General features: G+C 44.5%; 1 protein-coding gene across 1 annotated transcript in view; it reads right to left on the bottom strand.

Annotated features, from left to right (window-relative positions):
* TMEFF2 (transmembrane protein with EGF like and two follistatin like domains 2) overlaps positions 1-19,562 on the bottom strand; it is a 129,962-nt gene that overhangs the window by 31,438 nt on the left and 78,962 nt on the right. Inside the window, exons 6-7 of the mRNA XM_054830934.1 lie at positions 3,467-3,615; positions 2,249-2,308 (exon numbers count right to left, since the gene is read on the bottom strand). Of these exons, the coding sequence (XP_054686909.1) occupies positions 2,249-2,308; positions 3,467-3,615 (209 nt within the window). The remainder of the gene's footprint in view (positions 1-2,248; positions 2,309-3,466; positions 3,616-19,562) is intronic.

Here is a 19,562-nt window from a genome sequence, read left to right as displayed (position 1 = left end):
CTGGTGCAAGCGACTGCGGTTCAGGTTAAATCAATGGATGGTATCTGATGAGACCCACCCCAGGGGACACAGTCACTGCCCTCAAGACATACCATGGGCCTGAGCCGTACCAGGAACCTCGAGACGCTGCTTGCTACGGTGCAATGATGGTGCTTTCCTGTGCCAAACAGGTACCTACTGGACCTCACTGCTGATTCAGGATGTCTCCAGCCCTCCTGCAGCTCTAGGGGAGGGAGGTGCCCTGTCTCCCCACCACAGGCCCCCATCACCTCTCGCTGGACCATCTCTTTCTGACCTCTTGGCTCTCAGAGACCATCTCCAGACCTGCTTCTCCATGCCATAGCTTCGCTCTCCTCCCTGCTCAGTAACCCAGTTTCCTCCTGTGTTCCCTGCTAGTTTCCCAACCCCTGACAACGCTTTGCTGCAATCAATGTTCTTCTACCCACCACCTCTCCTTTCAAGTGTGGGCTGAAATATCAACTCTCTTAAGCAAGAGCTGTTCTCTTCCTCCTGCCCACTTGAGCTGAAGGTGCCTTCTGTGCTCCTCTTCCTCTATGACCCATGACTTGGCTTTCTCTTGGCATCACTGTGATCTCCTCCTCCTCCCTAATCCTCAAGCTGCCTTTCCTCCCTTTTTGTTACAACTCAGTTGCTTCATGCTTAAATGTGCTGTCTCCTCGCTAGGTGATGTTGGTGACTGCCATCCTAAAGCTAAACCAGCAGAAAGTAGCAGAGTAGGACAGGTTGCACAACATTTACAAAGGGGCTGCAGGCCTTCATCTTGACTTGAGGATGCCAGTGCTCTCCTCAGTTCTCCAGCAATGAAAGTAAAGGATTTAACACGACAGTATTATTTACCTTCATTTCTAACTTAAAATAAATCATTTTGGCCTACTTGGCCGTGTCTCTGGCCCATCACAGGACACAATCTCAGCCCTTCCAGCCTTTAAAAAAACCTGACCGTTGCCTCCCAGAAAAAAGCTGAGAGTAATCAAGGTTTTGGGGAAAAGAGACTGAAGACTTTTCTCTCTTTGCACGACTCTCTCTTCACCAGGGAAGGGCTCCTTGGCAGTAGGAAATACCTGGACCACGGCTCATCTTTGATCTTTTGGAAATTAATCCCAGCATTCACTTTCCACAGAAATTTCTAGACTCACTGCTTCGTGCTGCAGCCACCCCCAACACCTTGCACTCCTCTGCCTCACCGAGCCATCATTTATTCATAGCTCTATGTTTTAATCATCACGCACCATTTTTAAGTAGGAACAGAACAATCATTTCAAATGGCTGGACACCCTATTAACACAGGGATGTCCTGCACAAAAGCACCCTCACAAGAGATGACAAGCTGGATTAACTAATGTCAGGAGGACTCTCCTGGTAAGAAATGTTAAGACCTGTGAAACCATCAGCTGGATTTCACCTAAGCCATGCAGCAAGCTGTTCAGGTAAACCCAGCGATCTGCACCTACTCTCTCTAAATACCTACTTTCAAAACACAAAAATATCACAAACTTAAGCAACGAATGCATCACCTGACCCATTTTTCACAATACCTCCCCAAAGGCTTGAATTCTCAGCGCGAGCTGTGAATATCTGCAGGCACGTGCATGCGCGCATACACACATTCAATTTCTAAATCAATCCTCCCTGGCAAAGGGTGTAGAAAATGTCTCCCAAACCTCACTAGTATTTACATGTTTTTAATTTCAAGTGTCATATAAGGCTATTCAGCCACTACATTTTACTGTAGCTTCTAAAGAAATTAAAACCATTTATCACTTAAAAAAAAAAACATTTTAAGACCTTATTAACTTCACAGTCAAACACAGACAGGTAATATTATCTGTTACAGCAATGTTTCATGGTATCACAGCTGTGCTATGCTCTGGATTTTCACTTTCTTAAACCTGTATATTGTGACAAACATATGCATAAACTAGTGCACTGATTCAATAATTTTCAATAACATCTGATAATCCTGGCAAATAGTTTACAACATTTATTTCTATTGTCAGAACAGGTGTTTTATGGCCACAACATCTGTGCATTGATAAAAATGGAAGAAGCCCATTTGTTAGGTAGGTAGGTTCTAGCAACAAAAAGAGCAATACGAAAAGAGTGTTTTCTTAAAGTAAACTAACCAAACCATACTAGAAGATGAGGACACCTCACCGTAGGAAACGGAGGAGAAAAGAGACTTACACAGTTCATGCGAATTCTCATTCTCACAGAACAGGAACCGTACCTGCATAATCTGTTCTTGCGTAATGCCCATCTTCCGATTTTGTAGTTGTTGTAGTATTATCTGTGTGAAAAGAAATACGTTGAATTGCTTGGGGAGCCTGTGCTTGATACAAACTATGCCCCAGCTGCCAGTGCCCAGGCAAACGTAGCTTTGCTTGCACGCACAGCAATGCTGCTGGCTGCTCCCCTGGGCCTGCCAGGTGAAAACAGCAGGATCGAGCTTTTTGGAATGAAACTTGAAACATCTTCCATTAAGAAAACAATTTTTTTTTCTTTTAACAATATGTGATAACAGATTGCAGCTGGGATAAACACATCAGTACGAAGCAGGAGGTGTCATTTCCGCTCTATTTGAAGTAGTTGGGGAGTTTTAATATGTACCCTGAAATGAACTACCATGTAGGGTGGTTAACTTTAAAGAGACAGGAAAAAACTAGAAGGTGTTTAATACACCTGTATAGTACGGTCTTGGAAGTAGATGTACTGAGGATTTATAGGTCAGAAGCTAAGGGGAAAAAAGCTATTAAGAGTATGAGCCTCAGTAGACACTTTATTTACGGGAGCTATTTAAAGGCAAATTTTCTTCATTTTTATTTTAGAACAAAACAGAGTTTTCAAAGTCAACTCAAGGGTTACAGGTGATGTAGTAGGCCATGAGCTGGGCACAGAGAAGCATGGCATTCATGGAGAAACACAGAGAGTCTTGAGCTGCTATTGGCAAAATTTCCTTCCAGGCAACTTTGATATCTTGTGGGCCCAGTGCAGGTCAGATGAAAAACAAGTCCCAGCACCATGCTTGGGAGCACATCTTTGGCATCCTGAGATTGCTTCGTGCTGCTCCAGTTAAGGGAGCAACAGAGGATCCATCCTGGGTGGCAAAACGTATCTGAAGGGCTGTCCTGCTCTGACTCCCACCTGGAGGGCAGAGCTCTGGGCAAAATCCAGGTGCCAGATTTCAACATCAGCACATGGCTGGACAGTCCCCGTCCACTGCGGACAGGGTGTGGGAAGGGTTATGTACACCGCTCCTCATGCCTCACTTGGCATCTGTACCACAGAGGGCTCTGCCCCCTCCCGCAGTCTGCGCTCTGCAGTATAAATTGCAAGAGTCTAATGGAAATGTAAGAAGTGCCAAATAAGAAGCCAGCCGCGGTTCTTTTTTTTTCCCCAAACAAAAATTGAAAACATTCTTTGAAATGAGTTTTGTTATGAGAGTTACCTTGACATCGACCCAAAGACATGACTTCAATTTTCTCCTGTTTCTGGCATGATGCCTCTTTGATTTGACATGCATTATCATAAGATTTCCCATCGGAAGCACAAAGAGGATTGAAGTTGGTTTGAGAACAGTCAATGTTGCACACACACCTGAAAAGATAAAGAAAGAGAAAAAAGAAGAGGCTAATATAAGAAACTTTTTTCATGACATCATAAATACATCTCAGAAATAAAAGTGTTTGTATTTTCCTGACTGCACAATGCAAATCAACAGAATGAAAGCGGAAAGTTCTGTCAAGAGGTCATTTGTATTTCTGGATGGAAATGAAATGTGGGGAGAGGGAAGAGACACAAAACAGAAAAGCAAGCAAAAGGAAAGATAAAAAAGAGTGTTATACGTGGAAAAGTATGCCACAGCATTACCACTTGTAATTTCTTGTAAACCAAAGAACACCCAAGCAGATACGCAGATAATTCCAGCTGCTGCGCGCTCTTACAATTAAAGAAGCCACAAAATTCACCTCTGTTAAGCTGCTGCCCATTGTATGCAACATTGTAAAAATGTGGTTTTATATTGATATGTGATTTAATTCTGACAATAATTACAGCACCTGTAGGCACTCTGATCGTAATAAGAGATGTGATACGGAAGTCTCATCCCACTCTACTAGGATAAAACCACCTGCCAAGACTGAGACTGACAGTAGTGACGTGATCGTACTCTCTCTGTGCCTAGGGGTGGTGGGATCTCTCCCAGCTCCTGGACAGGCTGGGGCTACTCAGTATTAAACCCAGGGGAATGCTGTTTTCAGGAGAAACTTTGTGCATAAGCACTTTCTGAAGCATTTGGATAACTCAGCAACCAAAAAGCCTTATCCAGGTGTCACCCAGGAAGGTCAGCTCCCACTCCTAACCTAGTGACGTGCTCTGCATGAGGTGAAGGCTCCCATGGCCAAGAGCAGAGCGTGGGCAAGCGTGGGTCAGGCAGTGGTAGCCCTGTCCTCAGGGAGCTTAGGGGCATCTCCAGAGCCACAACGACCCAGCTCATGAGCTCCTGGGCTGCCCTGAGAGGTGAACTAAAGCACAGCGGGGGATTTACTTTGAAAGTCTGGTCCGGATCTGAACTGACACGCTAACGTGGACACGTCCTGATCCCAGCAAGCCTCGCCATTGCTCATAAGATGGAGAAACCTAATTACTTCCACCACTGGCAGGTTGCAGCCTTTTTTCTTTAGGTTTCTCCTCTTTCATTATCATTAGCGAAGTCAGACACCCTTGGGCATCAGCAAGGGAAAGGCATGCTAATCTTCTGTCCCCCAACTGTGCCATGTAACAGACAGCTCAGCCTCAGCAACGCTTGCATTAACACCAATGTGATTCTGCTCGGGGACAAAGCCAGAGGTCTAACCTGGCAGCTGCTTCAGCTCTTCTGAGCACGTAACTCTGCACATGGTGCTATCTAAACTCTTCCCGGCTCCTTCTGACATTTAAGGCAAAGTAATGTGACCGATGTTCTATCTCCAGCCCACTGGTTGCGCTGAACCTCACAGCGCCGACTCCACAGCTCTCCCTTTGGAAAGTTAAGTAATGGAAATGTCAGCCTCTAGCCTTGCTGCTTGATTTAAGAAAGTGTTTAAAAGTCAGTTCACCTCCCATTCGCAGCAGGCATCTGGACACCTTCGACCACTGGAAGTGTAGAGGGATATAAGCAAGAGAAAAACTTTGGTGGAAATTAGACAGCGTGGGTCAGATTTCTCCATCACGCCCTCTGGCCTCTGCAGACGTGCCCAGGGTGATGAAAATCAGTGGAACCAGTACTCATCTTCTTTTAGACTCTCTTTACATTGGGTAAGTCTATTTTCCCCAAATGTTCACAAAATACAGAAAACTTCAGCTCAAAAAGAAGCCAAAGGTGAAAAGCTGTGGTTATAAATTAAATTACATGATTTCATAGCTAGTGGAAGAAGAAAGTCTGGCTCCCTGTGTAACAATTTCCCACCCTGATGAACATACAGAATATAAGAGAAAAATACAGTCCATTTTCTAAGAACCTCCTTATCAGAGGAATAAGAATGTTCTGCTCCACCGAAATATTAACCACTGTCATTTCTTCCTGCAGCTGTTTCCAGCTTCCCACCTTAGACAAACTCACTTCATTAGGAAACATTTACTGCTCAAGTAATAGTAATTCTTTCCACGTAGCCCCACCATTTGCATTTCAGATGGGACACAATCAGCCATATGCTTCTTTTTTGTAATAAAACAGCTCAGAAACAGCTTCACTTCTCTACATTTTGCTACAAAAAATGAGCGTAGGTTAATATATATTATGTCTCAAGTCAAGAGAAAATTAAGTCAATGAGAAAATTAAAACAAAAGGATGCTCTTTAGGGGAAATCTAAGCAACTTTGGATGCAATTTCAAAAATGCCTAGGGGATGTAGGAACCTATGCTCAGAGTTAGGCACTTAAGAGACATATTTTTAAGGTGTTTAGATGCTTAAAGATGCATGCAAACACTTTGTGTGGGATTTCTGAAATCTCAGAGACCTATCTCCCACTGAGGTTTCAAAGACCATTTCAGAGCCCATTAGGCATTTATTTGCATCTTTTGATACCTTCCAAAAAAACAAAGTTCCAGAATTACTTTTCTGACCTCCTTCAGTAAAACTGAGAAGAGAACCAAGATTTTTCTCAACTCCATTCTGAAATTTTAACTGTGAGAACAGCCTTTCTTTCCAAGCAAGATCTCGGTAGCTGCATGCTGCATTGAGGATGCACCATAGAAGCACCATGAACCGTGCGCTACTTATGCTGATGTCAGATTGCTTGTGTGTGAGGAGAGCAGAAAGGGACCACCTCTAGATGACACTATATGCTCAAGTCTTATAGGATCTCCTATGTGAAGCCTGATTTTCAGGGGTGACTAGATGGGTGGTAAAAAACCACTACAATAAACTTGTCACCCCAATCTCCTCACTGCAAGGATCTGTGCATCGTCCACCCCTTGCACAGTTTTCAGTGGACAGCTTCTAGCTTGCATCTGCAGTTTCTTACTGCTTTTGCACTTACATACTCAAATCCTACTTTAAGGCTGCACAATTAAGTCAACATCAAATATATGTCAGGAAATGCTAAAGGTAGGATTGCATCAGGAAGATTAATGTGCTTGGGTTGCTGACTGTTTAATTTATAGCGCTCATCTTATCAGGGAAAATGACAGTATATTCAAACACATTTTTTCAGACTAGAGGAACAAGCAGTCTGCCACTTCAACCATAACCCTGAAGTCCATAAAAGTAAATTACAGAGAAAAAGGTGGGGCAGTTACTCCAAACCTGCATGCCCGGGCACACACGGCCACAGAGCATGCATCATCCTTAAGCATGATCCACCGGCAATGTAATAAATACCAAATGAATGGCACTTAACATATTTGATTGAATTAATACCTGTAACTATAGGTAAAGGTGCCTTCACTTCTTGAAGCATTATAAACTGCAGAAGTGGGACTATCTCCTATTAAACAAGAAGAACCAAACTGTGACATCCCTGCTTGGCCCCCAAGGCGTATATTAGGTGAGAGTCTTAATGGTGTTCAAGACTTCAGATCCTGTGGACACAGGAATACCCTACCCCAAAGAGAGACTCGCCCCAACACTTGTCATGTCCAGAAATCCTGTCCTGCTCCTAGCTAGCACCCAGTGTCGGCGCTTCCCCGCTCACGCTCAACCTGCAACCTGGACCTGGCCATGTCCAGGCTCTGCCCCGTCACCTTCTTATTCTTTCACAAGTGACAAAATTGAAGCGGCTTCTCCTCTTTCAGTTGTTGGCTGTACCGGTCCTGGGGTTCCCCCACGTCCTCCTGCCCGCAGAGGGCTGGCACCATGCATCCCGTTGCTGTGTGGCTGGCCGGCAGGCCGGCTGCCTGCCTGCAGCTTCCCGGTCCCCGAAGCAATTCAGTACGCCTCTAATTTTAAGTAATTTGATCATTTGACCATTTTATCACCCTGGCTATGACTTCTGATTATAGTTATATCAATAAATCTATTTGGTTTCTGTGTTCCTAAGTGTAGCACTGAAGAAGGCTTGGCAACATAAAGGCTGACTGAGCTTTTCTCGGGCTCAAGAAGCTGTGAGAATGTCATTGAGGTCTCCTAGGGGGTCACAGGATGAAAATGTACCCAAGACCATACAAAAAATACACGTGTAAGGCTTAACCATGCCTTCTGCAGTCAGACTAGCAGCTTTAAAAGCATCTGTGAGGAAGGAGTGCTTCCAAAATTTCAGCCGATACCCTGCAGCTCCCCTGAGAAAGGGAGAAATACTGAATGCTGTCCCACAGGCCCATTGCATCTTTCAAGTAATGGGCTCATATGTTAATTGGGCTGTCACTGTAAACAATCATTAAACAAGGCTCACTTTCTTATGTCTATTCTTCCAGGTCATTATGACAGTCTCTGATGAATTCCACTTCATTTTATTCCATTTCATATGATGAAAATCTTGGAGGCGCTGAACATCCAGCAATCCACTTAGTTATTTTTGTGATCATGAAAGCAAAAATCAACACAAACTAAAAAGACTGTCCAACTGGCAAACCTGGGCACCTCCTTGGGGGATTTTGGGCTAACTCCCCCAGGTGCATCCTACGGCATAGCTTGGCAACATTGCTAGACCCTCTGATGAAAGTATCACATCAAGGCAGAACCGGAAGGTCTCTGCAGACAGAGGCGGCATTCGCTGACATGCTGGAGAAGCCCACGGGACTGCCTGTGGGAGGGCTGGAGCAGAGGAACTAAGCCTGTGGCAGGTAAGATGCTGATGGGCACCTCCTTGTGCCTCACTACTGGCTTGTGGGGTGCAAGCCGCTGCGCTTCTGTCAAGGCAGTAACTGCAATAAATGTACTAAACAGCACAGGGGAACCCATGCGCATTTTGGGAATGGTTGTCACTATTTCACCCGCATAGCATGCTCCTCCCCTTCCCAGGGAAACGAGAGGAGAGTGCAGAAGTACACCAGTAGTTATTTCCTGCACAGGTCTTGGCCACAAAAAAAAAAAGCTGCCCAGACCTCAGAGGGGTCTGCGTCCCAGCAGTGATGGCAATGTGCTGCACCAAGCTGCTTGGCCAAGCTGGAGCAGCCAACTTGGCTTTCTGTTGAATCAGGCTCTGTAAAAATTAATGAGGTCAATAAACCAGGCACGGGTGAGTACACTGGTGAGCACATAGGCTCCTAACTCTCCACTCTTCTGCAAATAACATATGGTATTATTTTCTGGGCACAGAGAGTATCTTTGCCTGCGGAGAGCATGCCACTGAAGAGAGGATTCACGGCTATGAAGGACTGTCCCTGGAGGGAGGAACTGCGTTTTAAGGAGGCGTCTCAATAAAACGAGAGAATGGTTCTTTGCCCATAAAGTGTAGAGGAATGCTATAATTATATTTCCTTAGTTCATGAATAAACTATAATCATTAGTGACACAGCGCTGATAAAAAGAACCCCACTCCATGCTTTATCTTTACTCCTAAGACAACTATTCAGTCTTTGTTTTCAGCAATGTATTACTGAAAAATAATTTTTAAAAAATTACTATGCAGTATCTGCCCGTAGCATGAGGAAGATTTCATATGTAGCTCTGATGGGAAGGAAGGAGGATAAATGAGACAATGCTTCTAAAAGAGCGGTTTTACTGGGAACAGATGCAGGCACATTTTTGTCGGAGCGAGACGGCAATGGCAGTTCTTCCCTATTCAACATCTTTTAATTAGCCCTCTGCAGTTTGGAAACCTGAGAGCATTGTTGTACTACCTCTGTTTATTAAAGATTCATATTCAGACTTTGCTGGCCATGGGTCATTTGCTTTTTGGAACCAGAGCAACAGAAAATTGTGTCTGAGATATCTGCAAAAAAGTACTTAATGAAATGACTAACGTCTTCAGCCAAGTGTCTAGTTGATTACAGGGTCCAAACAGCAGAACAGCAATAAATCTGCCACAAAGAGAATTGTCAGTCAAGAAAAAAGGCATAAAACCAAACAGACAGGGAAGCGAGAGCTAAAAATGTGAAAATGCAAATCTAGTGTTATTTTTACTAGTCAGAGCTCTGATATTTGAGCGCATATGCTAATTTGGTCAAGTGTGAGATCCCACCATGTCTCAGTGAGCACTATTTTACAGGGAAAGTGATGTTCCATTCTGCAATCATTCTAAACATGTCGTATATTTTCTTCAGGCAAAAATAAAAAAAGCAAGGAAAAAACCAACAACATTTTGCAGCATAAAAAAGCCCAAAGCCTTCCCTTTGCCATAAAACAGTGTATAAATAAAAACACGGTTGTTGTACATTTATGATATTTCCACCAGAGACATTTCTTATCTTCCTCTGTTCTGACCAGAAAACAGTGATCAGAAACTCAAATTTCTGGTTGGATGTCAGTGTGGTCCTCTCCAAGCCCCCTGCCCCTCTGTGTAGGGCATTAAAGGCCCATTTAAAGCAAACCTGGCAGTATACGCCTGCATAAAGAGCCTGGCAATCAGTCCCAAATGCCTTCTCTATCATTTGGATTCCTGCAAGGTTTTTCTTTCTGGTACACGGGGCATCTTTGTTGACATTACCAGCAGGCAAGTTGAAATGAAGCCAGGCTTAACATTACGCCTCAACATTTGAACACGCATTGTACCGTGGTTCAGCCGCGTGTCAGGAGGCTGGTGGGAGCGCTCATTTACCCAGGCAGCTTTGAGTACATTTAATATGTCTCAACACAACACCATGCAGAGATACTTGAACTAGTTCTAAGCAGGGACTGGCAAGGTTAACCAGGCTGGGCAGACCTGGGCTCACACGCATCCACCACCTCCGGGAGCTCAGCTAGTCCGTTCAGACCGTCTGTGTGCTGCTGCATTGTTAAAACACGCTGCCTACGATGCCCCTTTGCTGGAGAGCAGCGACAGGTCACCTCTGCTACCCACCTCGGCACCACACCAGTCATCCTCAAACCTGCCCACATGCACAGGCAGCTACATTGGATTGCTCCGGGGAGCTTGCATGCACCTCCGTTTCGACATCAGTCTCAAAAGGACCACGTAAATACCAGCCCATTTACAAGCACACCGTTAAACTTTACAGTAATCTCACACAGTCCTAGAGCAGCAATGACTTGGTACTACCATACCCATTTTACAGAGAGGTAAGTTTTAGTGTAAAGTCCTGGCACCCTCACTACATGGTCAACAGGGATTTTTGGAAGCTCGGCCAAGCTCAGGTACCCTACAGTGGTCTCTGTAGCATGTGGAGCACAGCCCAAGAGGGTGGCACCCGATGATGCCTCCAGCCAGGAGACAAAACTGCCTGCCATCATTGCCTGGTTTCGCACACAGCTGAACATCGGGTACACAGACATACATATACATATAATAGTATATATAACATATACTCATAATGCACACAAGCACACAATATTTTACACTTTCTATGAATCATACCCTACAACCTGCCTGTGCTTGCCAGGAGATTGAAATCCTATCACCGCACTCTTAAGAACATCGTTAAAAGGCTTAAAGAACAGAGACGCTGCATGTCTCCTTCAAAACAAACTTTGCTGTATTTTTGAGGCCGATGCAAAACTTTAGCTGCAGTGCAGAACAATAAACAATACATATTTTATAATGGCAGCACAAAAATAGCATGCGATATTTCTTTCCTGGGCCTGCTAGTGCTTCTCCTCTGCTTTAAGATCACAAGAGAAGAAAAAGCATGGCTTATTCTGAGTGCCTTCCATTCAGTGTTATTTGTTTATTTATTTATTTATTTATCTATCTATCGAATTTATTTTTCCTTTTTGCCCTTTGCAGCCCAGCTTCTGCAGTAAGGGCTTTAGCATGTCTACTTTTCACAGTGGCTTCCCTGGGATATTTTACCTATTTCAACTGTTCAAATCTTTATCTTCACCAGTACTAAAAGGAGAAAAGCTTGATTCCCTCAGGGTGACGCAATGTTTCTGCATGGCATTTCAATAGCATCCTGTTATTCAAACAATTAGAAATCACAGAGACCATGCACGGAATTATCAGCATACTGCATAGAGATTTTTATTATTATGTAGTGCATAATGAAAATGATTTGAAGGACCCCAAAGCATCATAACAGAAGGAAGCGCTGAATAATCAGGTGATTTTTTTCTATTTTTTTTTGGACTGCGAGAGACCAAAATATTGTTTACTGGACATATGTCAAGCTAAAATGCACTAAAGTGGTGAATATATTTATTACTGCCCTTCCTTGCATACCAAATGATACGCTGGGAGCCTAGCTGGAGCCCAGAGCCAGGAGCTAGGGCAATCGCCGTACAGCTGCCACGCTGCTGCTGCTGCTGCTGCTTAATAGCAGGGAGGGACTGGCAATGCTTAAAAATATGTAGGGATTCTTCAGAGCACATTTGCTATGACAGCTCATGGAGGTTGTTTCTAAACAGTTTTGTGGAGCAGTCCCGGAGGCACCTTCCCCTACAGCGGTGAGGAGAGCCACCTGGGCACTGGCTCCTTCCCAGAGCCGGACCCGCTTGGTGAGGACCTGGTCCCGTGCTCCACCACTTTTCAAGGCTTCATCCTGGAGCCTGCAGCTCATGAAAACTGCTTTAATCTGCTGTGCAAGACACTGCAACTTGATTCCTAATTCTCCTTTCGTTTTTTCCCGTAACTTTCTTTACTAAGTTTTTGACAAAAAACATCATAAACTTCACCTTTGCTTCCTTCTTACAATTCAAAGCACCAATTATAATATGACCTTCATGTGGCTTTCCGATGCCTCTAGTGCCCTCAACAGTACATTGAATTGTATGCTAACACCTTTAGGGCAAAATAAATGTCTCATTTTATTTTTTTTTTAAATATCATTCCTATTTAAAAGGAACTAAGTTGTGTAAAGCAGTCTGGATGCTTTAAACCCAAACAGAGAAACCAGAGAATTACAAGGCTGATGACTGGGTTTGAAAAGCGATGGAAAAATCCTCACACTAGCTGTGTGACGAGAGAAGAAAATTCTAATTCTGTTCACATGCCAATTCAAGTGTCTGCAGGTATCTAATGTGTGAAGTTTATTTAAAGCACATAGAATAAAATAAATGCCTTTTTATGGTTTGCCTACACTTGGTGTCCTTCACGTCTCTATAGCCTGTGCTAAAACAAAGCTTTGCTGACTGTTTCTCTCCATCTGTAAACATTTGAGGCTGTCCTTCATGAACATTTTATCGCTGTGTGCCTCAGACTGCTGATACTGCTCGCTCCTATCTTGAAGCCAGCAGAATAATGAGAATTGTTTCCACAAATCCCAGCCTTTCGCCCTGGCCTGCAACGGCCAGCGGGAATATTGCAACGTCTGGTGAGAAGCATGGGACACCATCGAGCTGGAGGCCCTGGCATGGACCTTGCCATGCAGGAAGGCTTGATATGCTCACGAAGAACTGCGGCACCAGCTGGGATCAATGGCAAATTTCTGGTAACACCTTTGTTAACACTAGAAGTTACTTCTGAAAGCAAAAAGCGGACTCTGATTTATCAGTGAGAGTAAAGGGATGATGGCCTGCGGGCTAGCAGAGCCCCGTGTGCTGCAAGCCCCATCCCACGCAGCACGAGCCATCCACTGCTGGTGGGAAAGGCAAGGCTTAGGAGTAACCTTCCTAAAACTAGTGAGAAGAAAACTGTGGCAAAATAATTCCTCCCCATAAAGACTCCCTCCACACACATAAAATCAGACTACCTCTCACCATAAACTGCTGTGTCCTCAAACACGCCTGCCTCCCACTTCCGAGGAGACCTGCCTGAGGCAGCACCATCTGAATTGGCTGCCTACTCCAGGCTACCCTGCTTGGTAAGCTGACTTAAATTACAAAACGAAATCCAGTCTAGCTATTTAATGAAATTTTAGGAGGATACTTCCGGGCTTTCCTTCAGGCATTGTTTGCACCTCCTGCACAGACAGAAATAAGGCAAGATAACCTCATGTCATCTCGCACAGTGGTGAAATGAGATCTCAGCCCATAGGTATGAGCCTGGGACCTAGCAAATCGCTGCACGTGCAAGAAGGAGAGAGCAGAAGTAACCCTCTTTTTCCTCAGAGCTTTCAGGTCTGTAGGTGAAAGCTGCTGTACAAAACTAGGCGTTACTACTGGCTGGGGATGCTGCTGCTTCTCTTGCTGTCTCATGATGACCACAGTGGCTGGCTGCTTTTGGGAGCGAGTCCCGAGAGAAAGTACCGCTGCCAGGGAAAGGAAGACAAATGAATGAATGAAACATGCCATCTCAAGGACATGTCCTTGCCAGCAAACTAATGAGATGAGAGTAACCTTCCTCAGGTCTGGGACACAGTTCAGTGGGATCCACCTGCAGCTCCTCAAAGGGACGTGCCGCGCCGCAAGCACTGCACCCTGGCCGGGACGGGCGTCCCTGCGGCACCTGTGCTCCTCCACACGGGAAAGCTTCGCTACAAAACGGGCAGGCTCAGAGACAACAATTAAGTCTGTACGTCTGGGCACATCTCGCACAGGCTTTTAGCTGTGACTTCCACATGGGAAAGGACCTGGGCAGGAGATGGGCGCCATGGGGAAGGGACACCTGCCATGCCGCAGGGGCTGTGGGACCAGAGGTCAGCCCTGCGCGTCAGCTCCTATTGAGTTTTCCTCAGGCTCATATTTAATGCATGGGATGTATTTTTAATGGCTTAGATGTGTGAACAAATCGTGGCCTTGATGTTCCAACATGGGTGTTGTGAAGGAGCCTCTGACCTTCTGCAATGGATGTAGTTTTAATTTAATAGTTAACATAAAGTGGGATGGAAGAGATGAAGCATTCTATTAAGACATTTGATAATAAATTAGAAAGTGCTTTCCCAATGCTTTATATAGTTATTCTCTCTGCTGATCTATTTAGCCAACACATGTAATTCTGAGCTACAAAGTTGTATTCCTGTTTTCGTAAACATACTTACATAAAACTCAATAACAACACAGTCTATTTATTGCTAAAATGCTGGTAGGAAATTGGAAAAGGTATAAATACAATTCATTGCTGGTGATCTCCTGCCCCCTGAAGGCACTGTAAGGCTCCAAATCTTGCTCAGTTCACAGCATCATAAAACCAAAGCAATAAATGTCACTCCTTTCTTGATTGCGCATTAGGCCAATCGGCTTTTTATTGCGACTAAATAGGCCGTCATGAAGGCACCGCTCAGTTTACTACTAGGGTATGACTTTGGCTAAATGGGGGGCCAGGGAGGGAGGAAAGCTTATTTTTAAATAACAAAAAGGAGAAAAGAAAACAGGGGAAAAAGGTGCAAAAGCGCATTGCTCTCCAAGGTCTTTGCACTCGCTCTTTCATGCTGTAATGCCCTGATGTACGCAGACGATTATGTGTCAATGCACATTAATATTTGATGTGCATTATCATATTATCCCTTATGTGCACTTTCACAACCTGGTGAGCCCAGGCTCTCCCAGCCATGGGGTTACACAACCAAGTGACGGCTTGGCCTCGGAGCACCCACACACAGCTCTGCCCTTGCACAGCCGAAAGGGATCCTTTTGCGTATCTCCCACAAAGCGGCAGGAGCCGGGCATGATCTTTACAACACCCTGTATTACAGCGAGAGCACAGAACAAACTGCCACAACCACTCCTTCAAATGCAAATAAAGGTGTGCACTCACAAGGCTGCTACGTTTTCCTACCTAGGACTGATAACCGCAGTCACAGCTAGTGGCAGAGGAATAAAAAACAAACCTGGGGTTCATTTGCTCCCCCGTTAAACTGGGCACGTAAAATGGTTGCTCTCTGCCATGCTGTCACATGTATAGGTTGTATATGGACATTTCCCGAAAACAGAGAGGGATGCTGTTGCTGTCTCACGCAATACCCAGCCACACACATACACCCTCGTAACACGCACAGCTTGGTGTGGCCACAACGCCTTGATGCCAGCCGAGCTGCTACCCCACACATCCTCCAGCTGTCCCTGCCAGGTAAATGTTTAATTCCCCTGCTCCACGCCAGGAGTGCCATTGCAGCCTCCCAGCCAGGCAGAGGGAAGGCAGGTGAGGAGGACCTCCTGCCACCTTCACGTAGTGTCCCTAAAACCCTCCCCGAGCCCCTGTGCATGGGCAGCTGCTTGCAGCTCCTCCTCGCTCTCCAGCAAACAGCAAAATGGACTAGCTGCAAGTCAGCTTTAGGTTTTCTCCCTGCTTCCACAGTTCTCTTTCCTTTCCCAGTCCATCCCTCCAGCCTTCTCTGCAATGACCGCCCATCCCTCTGTGCCTCCATGCCTCCTGTCCACACACCACATGCTGAATGTAGGGGTTAGGCATCTTGGCCATGGAAACCTAGCAGGAAATTTGGCTATTTTGAGCCAAGCTTTTAAAATTACAGCAGCTTTTTTTTTTCCAACTCTGATGCTGACAGACCAATAATTGTGAAGACAAATGACAGCTCTACATGTCTTACAAGCCTTCCTTCCCTTAAATTTCAGAGGAATTTGTGTCTTGCTCCTACAGGAGCATGGCACCACGATAAGATGAGAAAACCCCCCAAAAAATCTCAGAAGTTATTTTTGGCTTTTCACAAATCAATATTTCCTCTGAAGCAATGGAAGCAGTCAGTAAGCCGAATTCTGCTTTTATCATCACAATTTCTAAGTTATTCCTTTGCACTCTGTGAACAACTGTGCATTTACACTCTGACAGAGTCTGTTCTCCCTTCTGCCAGTGAAAGGCTCTGCTGGCTACGGCAGAGTTACTCCACGGTTATGATACTGGGACAGAACTTTTGTTTCACTGAAGTCAGTAGCATAACTTTCATTGACTTCCATAAGCTGGAGGTTCACCTTCTGAAACTGAAAACCAAGTTTGGATCAGCATCTGAAAAGAGGAGCACAAGGAAAAAAAATCTATAAGCTTTATGACTGTGTAGGGTAATAGCCCCTGGACACACAGCAAGTTTTGCTGTAATTGCAAAAGATAAAAAATGTCTTTCTTATTACAAAACCAAACATTAGGGATTCTAGTTTTTGGATAAGAGATGTATGTGTCGTATAGGGTCCCTAAAAGACCTGCTTGGGTGAATAGTACAGATGAAACACAATGTGGGTTTGCATTTATCTGAGAACATTTAAAGCTGTGATATATAGTCTACATGACAGACTTCTTCGATGTATAGAGAAAATACAGCCAATTTCTTTGTGTAGGCTGAATTATTTACCAGAGTGTTCCAAAGTGTATTGGTAATAAAACACTATGAAGTATAAGTAACTCCAGACAATCTTGGCTTATGTTAAAACCATTTTTTTTTTTAAAGAATGTTATTAAGAAAATAAATCCTGAGAATCTGGAAAGGCAGGAGTTTGTCAAATGAACATAAGCCTCTGAAGGATTGTGTTGACTCAATGGATGGAAAGGTCAAATTCTCCAAACCACCACCCTAAGGGAGTTGGGAATCAGTCTCGCTTCAAAATTAAATAGGCTATTTTGGCACAGGATAAAGGATGCAAAGATGGTAAGGTGATTTTGTGAAACTTATCTGACTGGGAAAAATGGCTGTGTTTAACTAAAACCAAATAAAATGTATGTAGAGTATAACAATTTTACCAGATGGCCAAAGAAGGCATCATTTTTCCAAGCATTAACTTTCTAGCCGAGCACTTCCTAGTAGTGCATTCAGTTTAGAAATACAGTGTGCTCATTCCTGCCTCCTACTCCCCAAAAAGACTGGACGGTAAGCTGTTCTTAGAGAAACATCCTCTGAAGATAAAGTTAACTTCTTGTTCCCATATCTTCCCTTGCTGTGCTCTCACTGCTGAGAAAGAGGCAAATCACCTATTTTTGGCTTGATTTAAGGTCTTTTAGAAGTCAGTGGGGATCTTTCTCTGGTTACGGTTAAGCACAAAGTCACTTTTTCACCCGGGTTAGTTTTAAGTTGAAACTTAAGTTGCCCCCTTCATTGACTGGTTTCCAGTTGCTTAGAGTACTCTTTTACAGTACTGCTGACTCTTACCCCACTGCACGGTATCTCTACAGTTATCTCAACATGGTGTCTCAACAGTTACACTGGATGTCAGCTGTTTTCTTTATTTCTAAATCTTTTAACCATAGAACACACACCAAATGAAACAATAACAGTTAACAGAGCCAGAAGTGGGCTAATTTCTGGGTAGGCACTGGAGGTAGCTCTGTTATTAGGCTAAGATAAGCGACACGGGTGTAAGAGGGTGTAAGCTGCTTGGTCGTCTCCTGCTGTGCAATGCACAGCTTGCATGCTGCAGTGCCTTTACTTTCCTCTATAAACCCTTGCCTGGACTGTTATTAGACATGACTACTAAGCTCCACGTGAAGATTTATGCAGCAGCAGCTTCACTTCATGCCTTAGGTACGATCTCAAGTTAAGCAGAAATTTAAGTGTTTGCAAGATTGTGGGTTTTTTAATTATTTGATTCCATTTCTGTGTTTATTTGAACCGCAAGTCCAATGAGTATGTTTAAGTGTTATATGTAGCCATGAACAAAGATCTACTTTTTCTCTAAAAGAGAGAGGAAAGCAGCAGAAAATGGCAATATATTTACTCTGTAATGCACAGGACGCTGCAGATGTTAAAGCAGCTCGTTGTTTCTGCATCTGGAACAAGTAGGTCACACATAGTTATTATACACACTGCTGAACATGAAGTAGCCAATACCCGTGTAATGTATGTGAGCTTCCAAACTACCTTTTAGTACTTTATAGTGGTACAGCATCTCGTTTGCAGACGCTCTGGTTGAGAGCAACTGATGGAAGGGGGAAGGGACCCATAGCTGACTGACCTAATTGCTGTGGGGATTGAGAAGCTGGCAAAATCATTAGTTTCTTTTATATGTTTTCCTTCTATACTATAATAAAGATAAATATTGATTGCTAGAGCAATATTGATTGTAGGGGTCGCTGCAGATGGCAGCTGCATGATTTGCACAAATATCTTCCATGTACAGCGCTGCTTATTTGCATGAGAATGCAGTTTCACCATCCTCATGTGTTGCAGACTGTTCACTTGTCTTATAGGGGCATTTACCCAAACTATATATATTAGTGATTAGCAGTAAAATATGAAACAAAAGACTAAACCAGTTCATCTTCTTAATACATTTTGTGTGTGTGTCTGTCTGCTGTAGGTAAGTGGAGTTTATTGTCCCAGCCATGTGGAAAGAAGAGCAGGACCCTGCTGTAATTATGCTGCGATGTCAGCACCTCACTTGGGAATACCACCCAGCTGCACAGCACGCCTGAGACCAATGCTCCTTCCTTCACCCACTGACCTAGACACTGAGCATGCTGAGCCCCTTCATTCAGGCCTGGATGCCTTCATCCAAGCTCCCAGCTTTGGGTCATCTGAGACACGGTGTCCCCACAGAATGGCTTCAGCATCTTCTCCTGAGCTGAACCTGCCCGGTGGGATCCTTGTCCACTTGCAAGAAATGGAAAAGGCCCCTCCAGCGTGGGCCAGGCTCGTGAGGAGCGAGGAAAGTTGCCTACCACAAGCACGGTGCTTATTGTAGAGCACAAACCCCTGCGCTCAGCCACGGAGGTGTCCTTGGGGTGTGTAGGACTGAGTTGTGGGAAGCAGCAGGGGTATTTATGCCCCTTTTTATCCCTGGTGCAAATCCCTGAGTGGCCCGTTCAAGGTCAGGCATCTCCTGTTAGGGATACTGCTGCCTTTCTCCTCCACCTGCAGACTCCAGGAGGGAGGAAGGGGAAGGCAGAGGAGCAATCTACGGAGATGGCTTCCTCACCTCCTCGGACACTGCCAGGCTGCAGGGGAAGCACTCTCTCCCGAGCGTGTTATACATGTCTGCGTGTCTGTCTTACAGCTAGCAAACTGCATCTTATTCTGGGCAATGCTGCACTTTGAGACTGCTGCTGGCTGACCTGCTGATATTGAAATTCAAAAGAAAAGCATGCATATTTAACCCCAATTCATCATTTTGATTTTGATTAACTCTACAAGTCAGAGGTTTGCAGGCTTTAATCTTGTTTTAAGAAAATACTCCTGTCCTCTCTTCTCAGTGTTTTCCAACAGGAAATTCAACA

This window comes from Grus americana, chromosome 6 (genome assembly GCF_028858705.1).
Source record: "Grus americana isolate bGruAme1 chromosome 6, bGruAme1.mat, whole genome shotgun sequence".
Classification (NCBI taxonomy): Eukaryota; Metazoa; Chordata; class Aves; order Gruiformes; family Gruidae; genus Grus; species Grus americana.
This window is presented reverse-complemented; position numbering and strand designations above follow the sequence as displayed.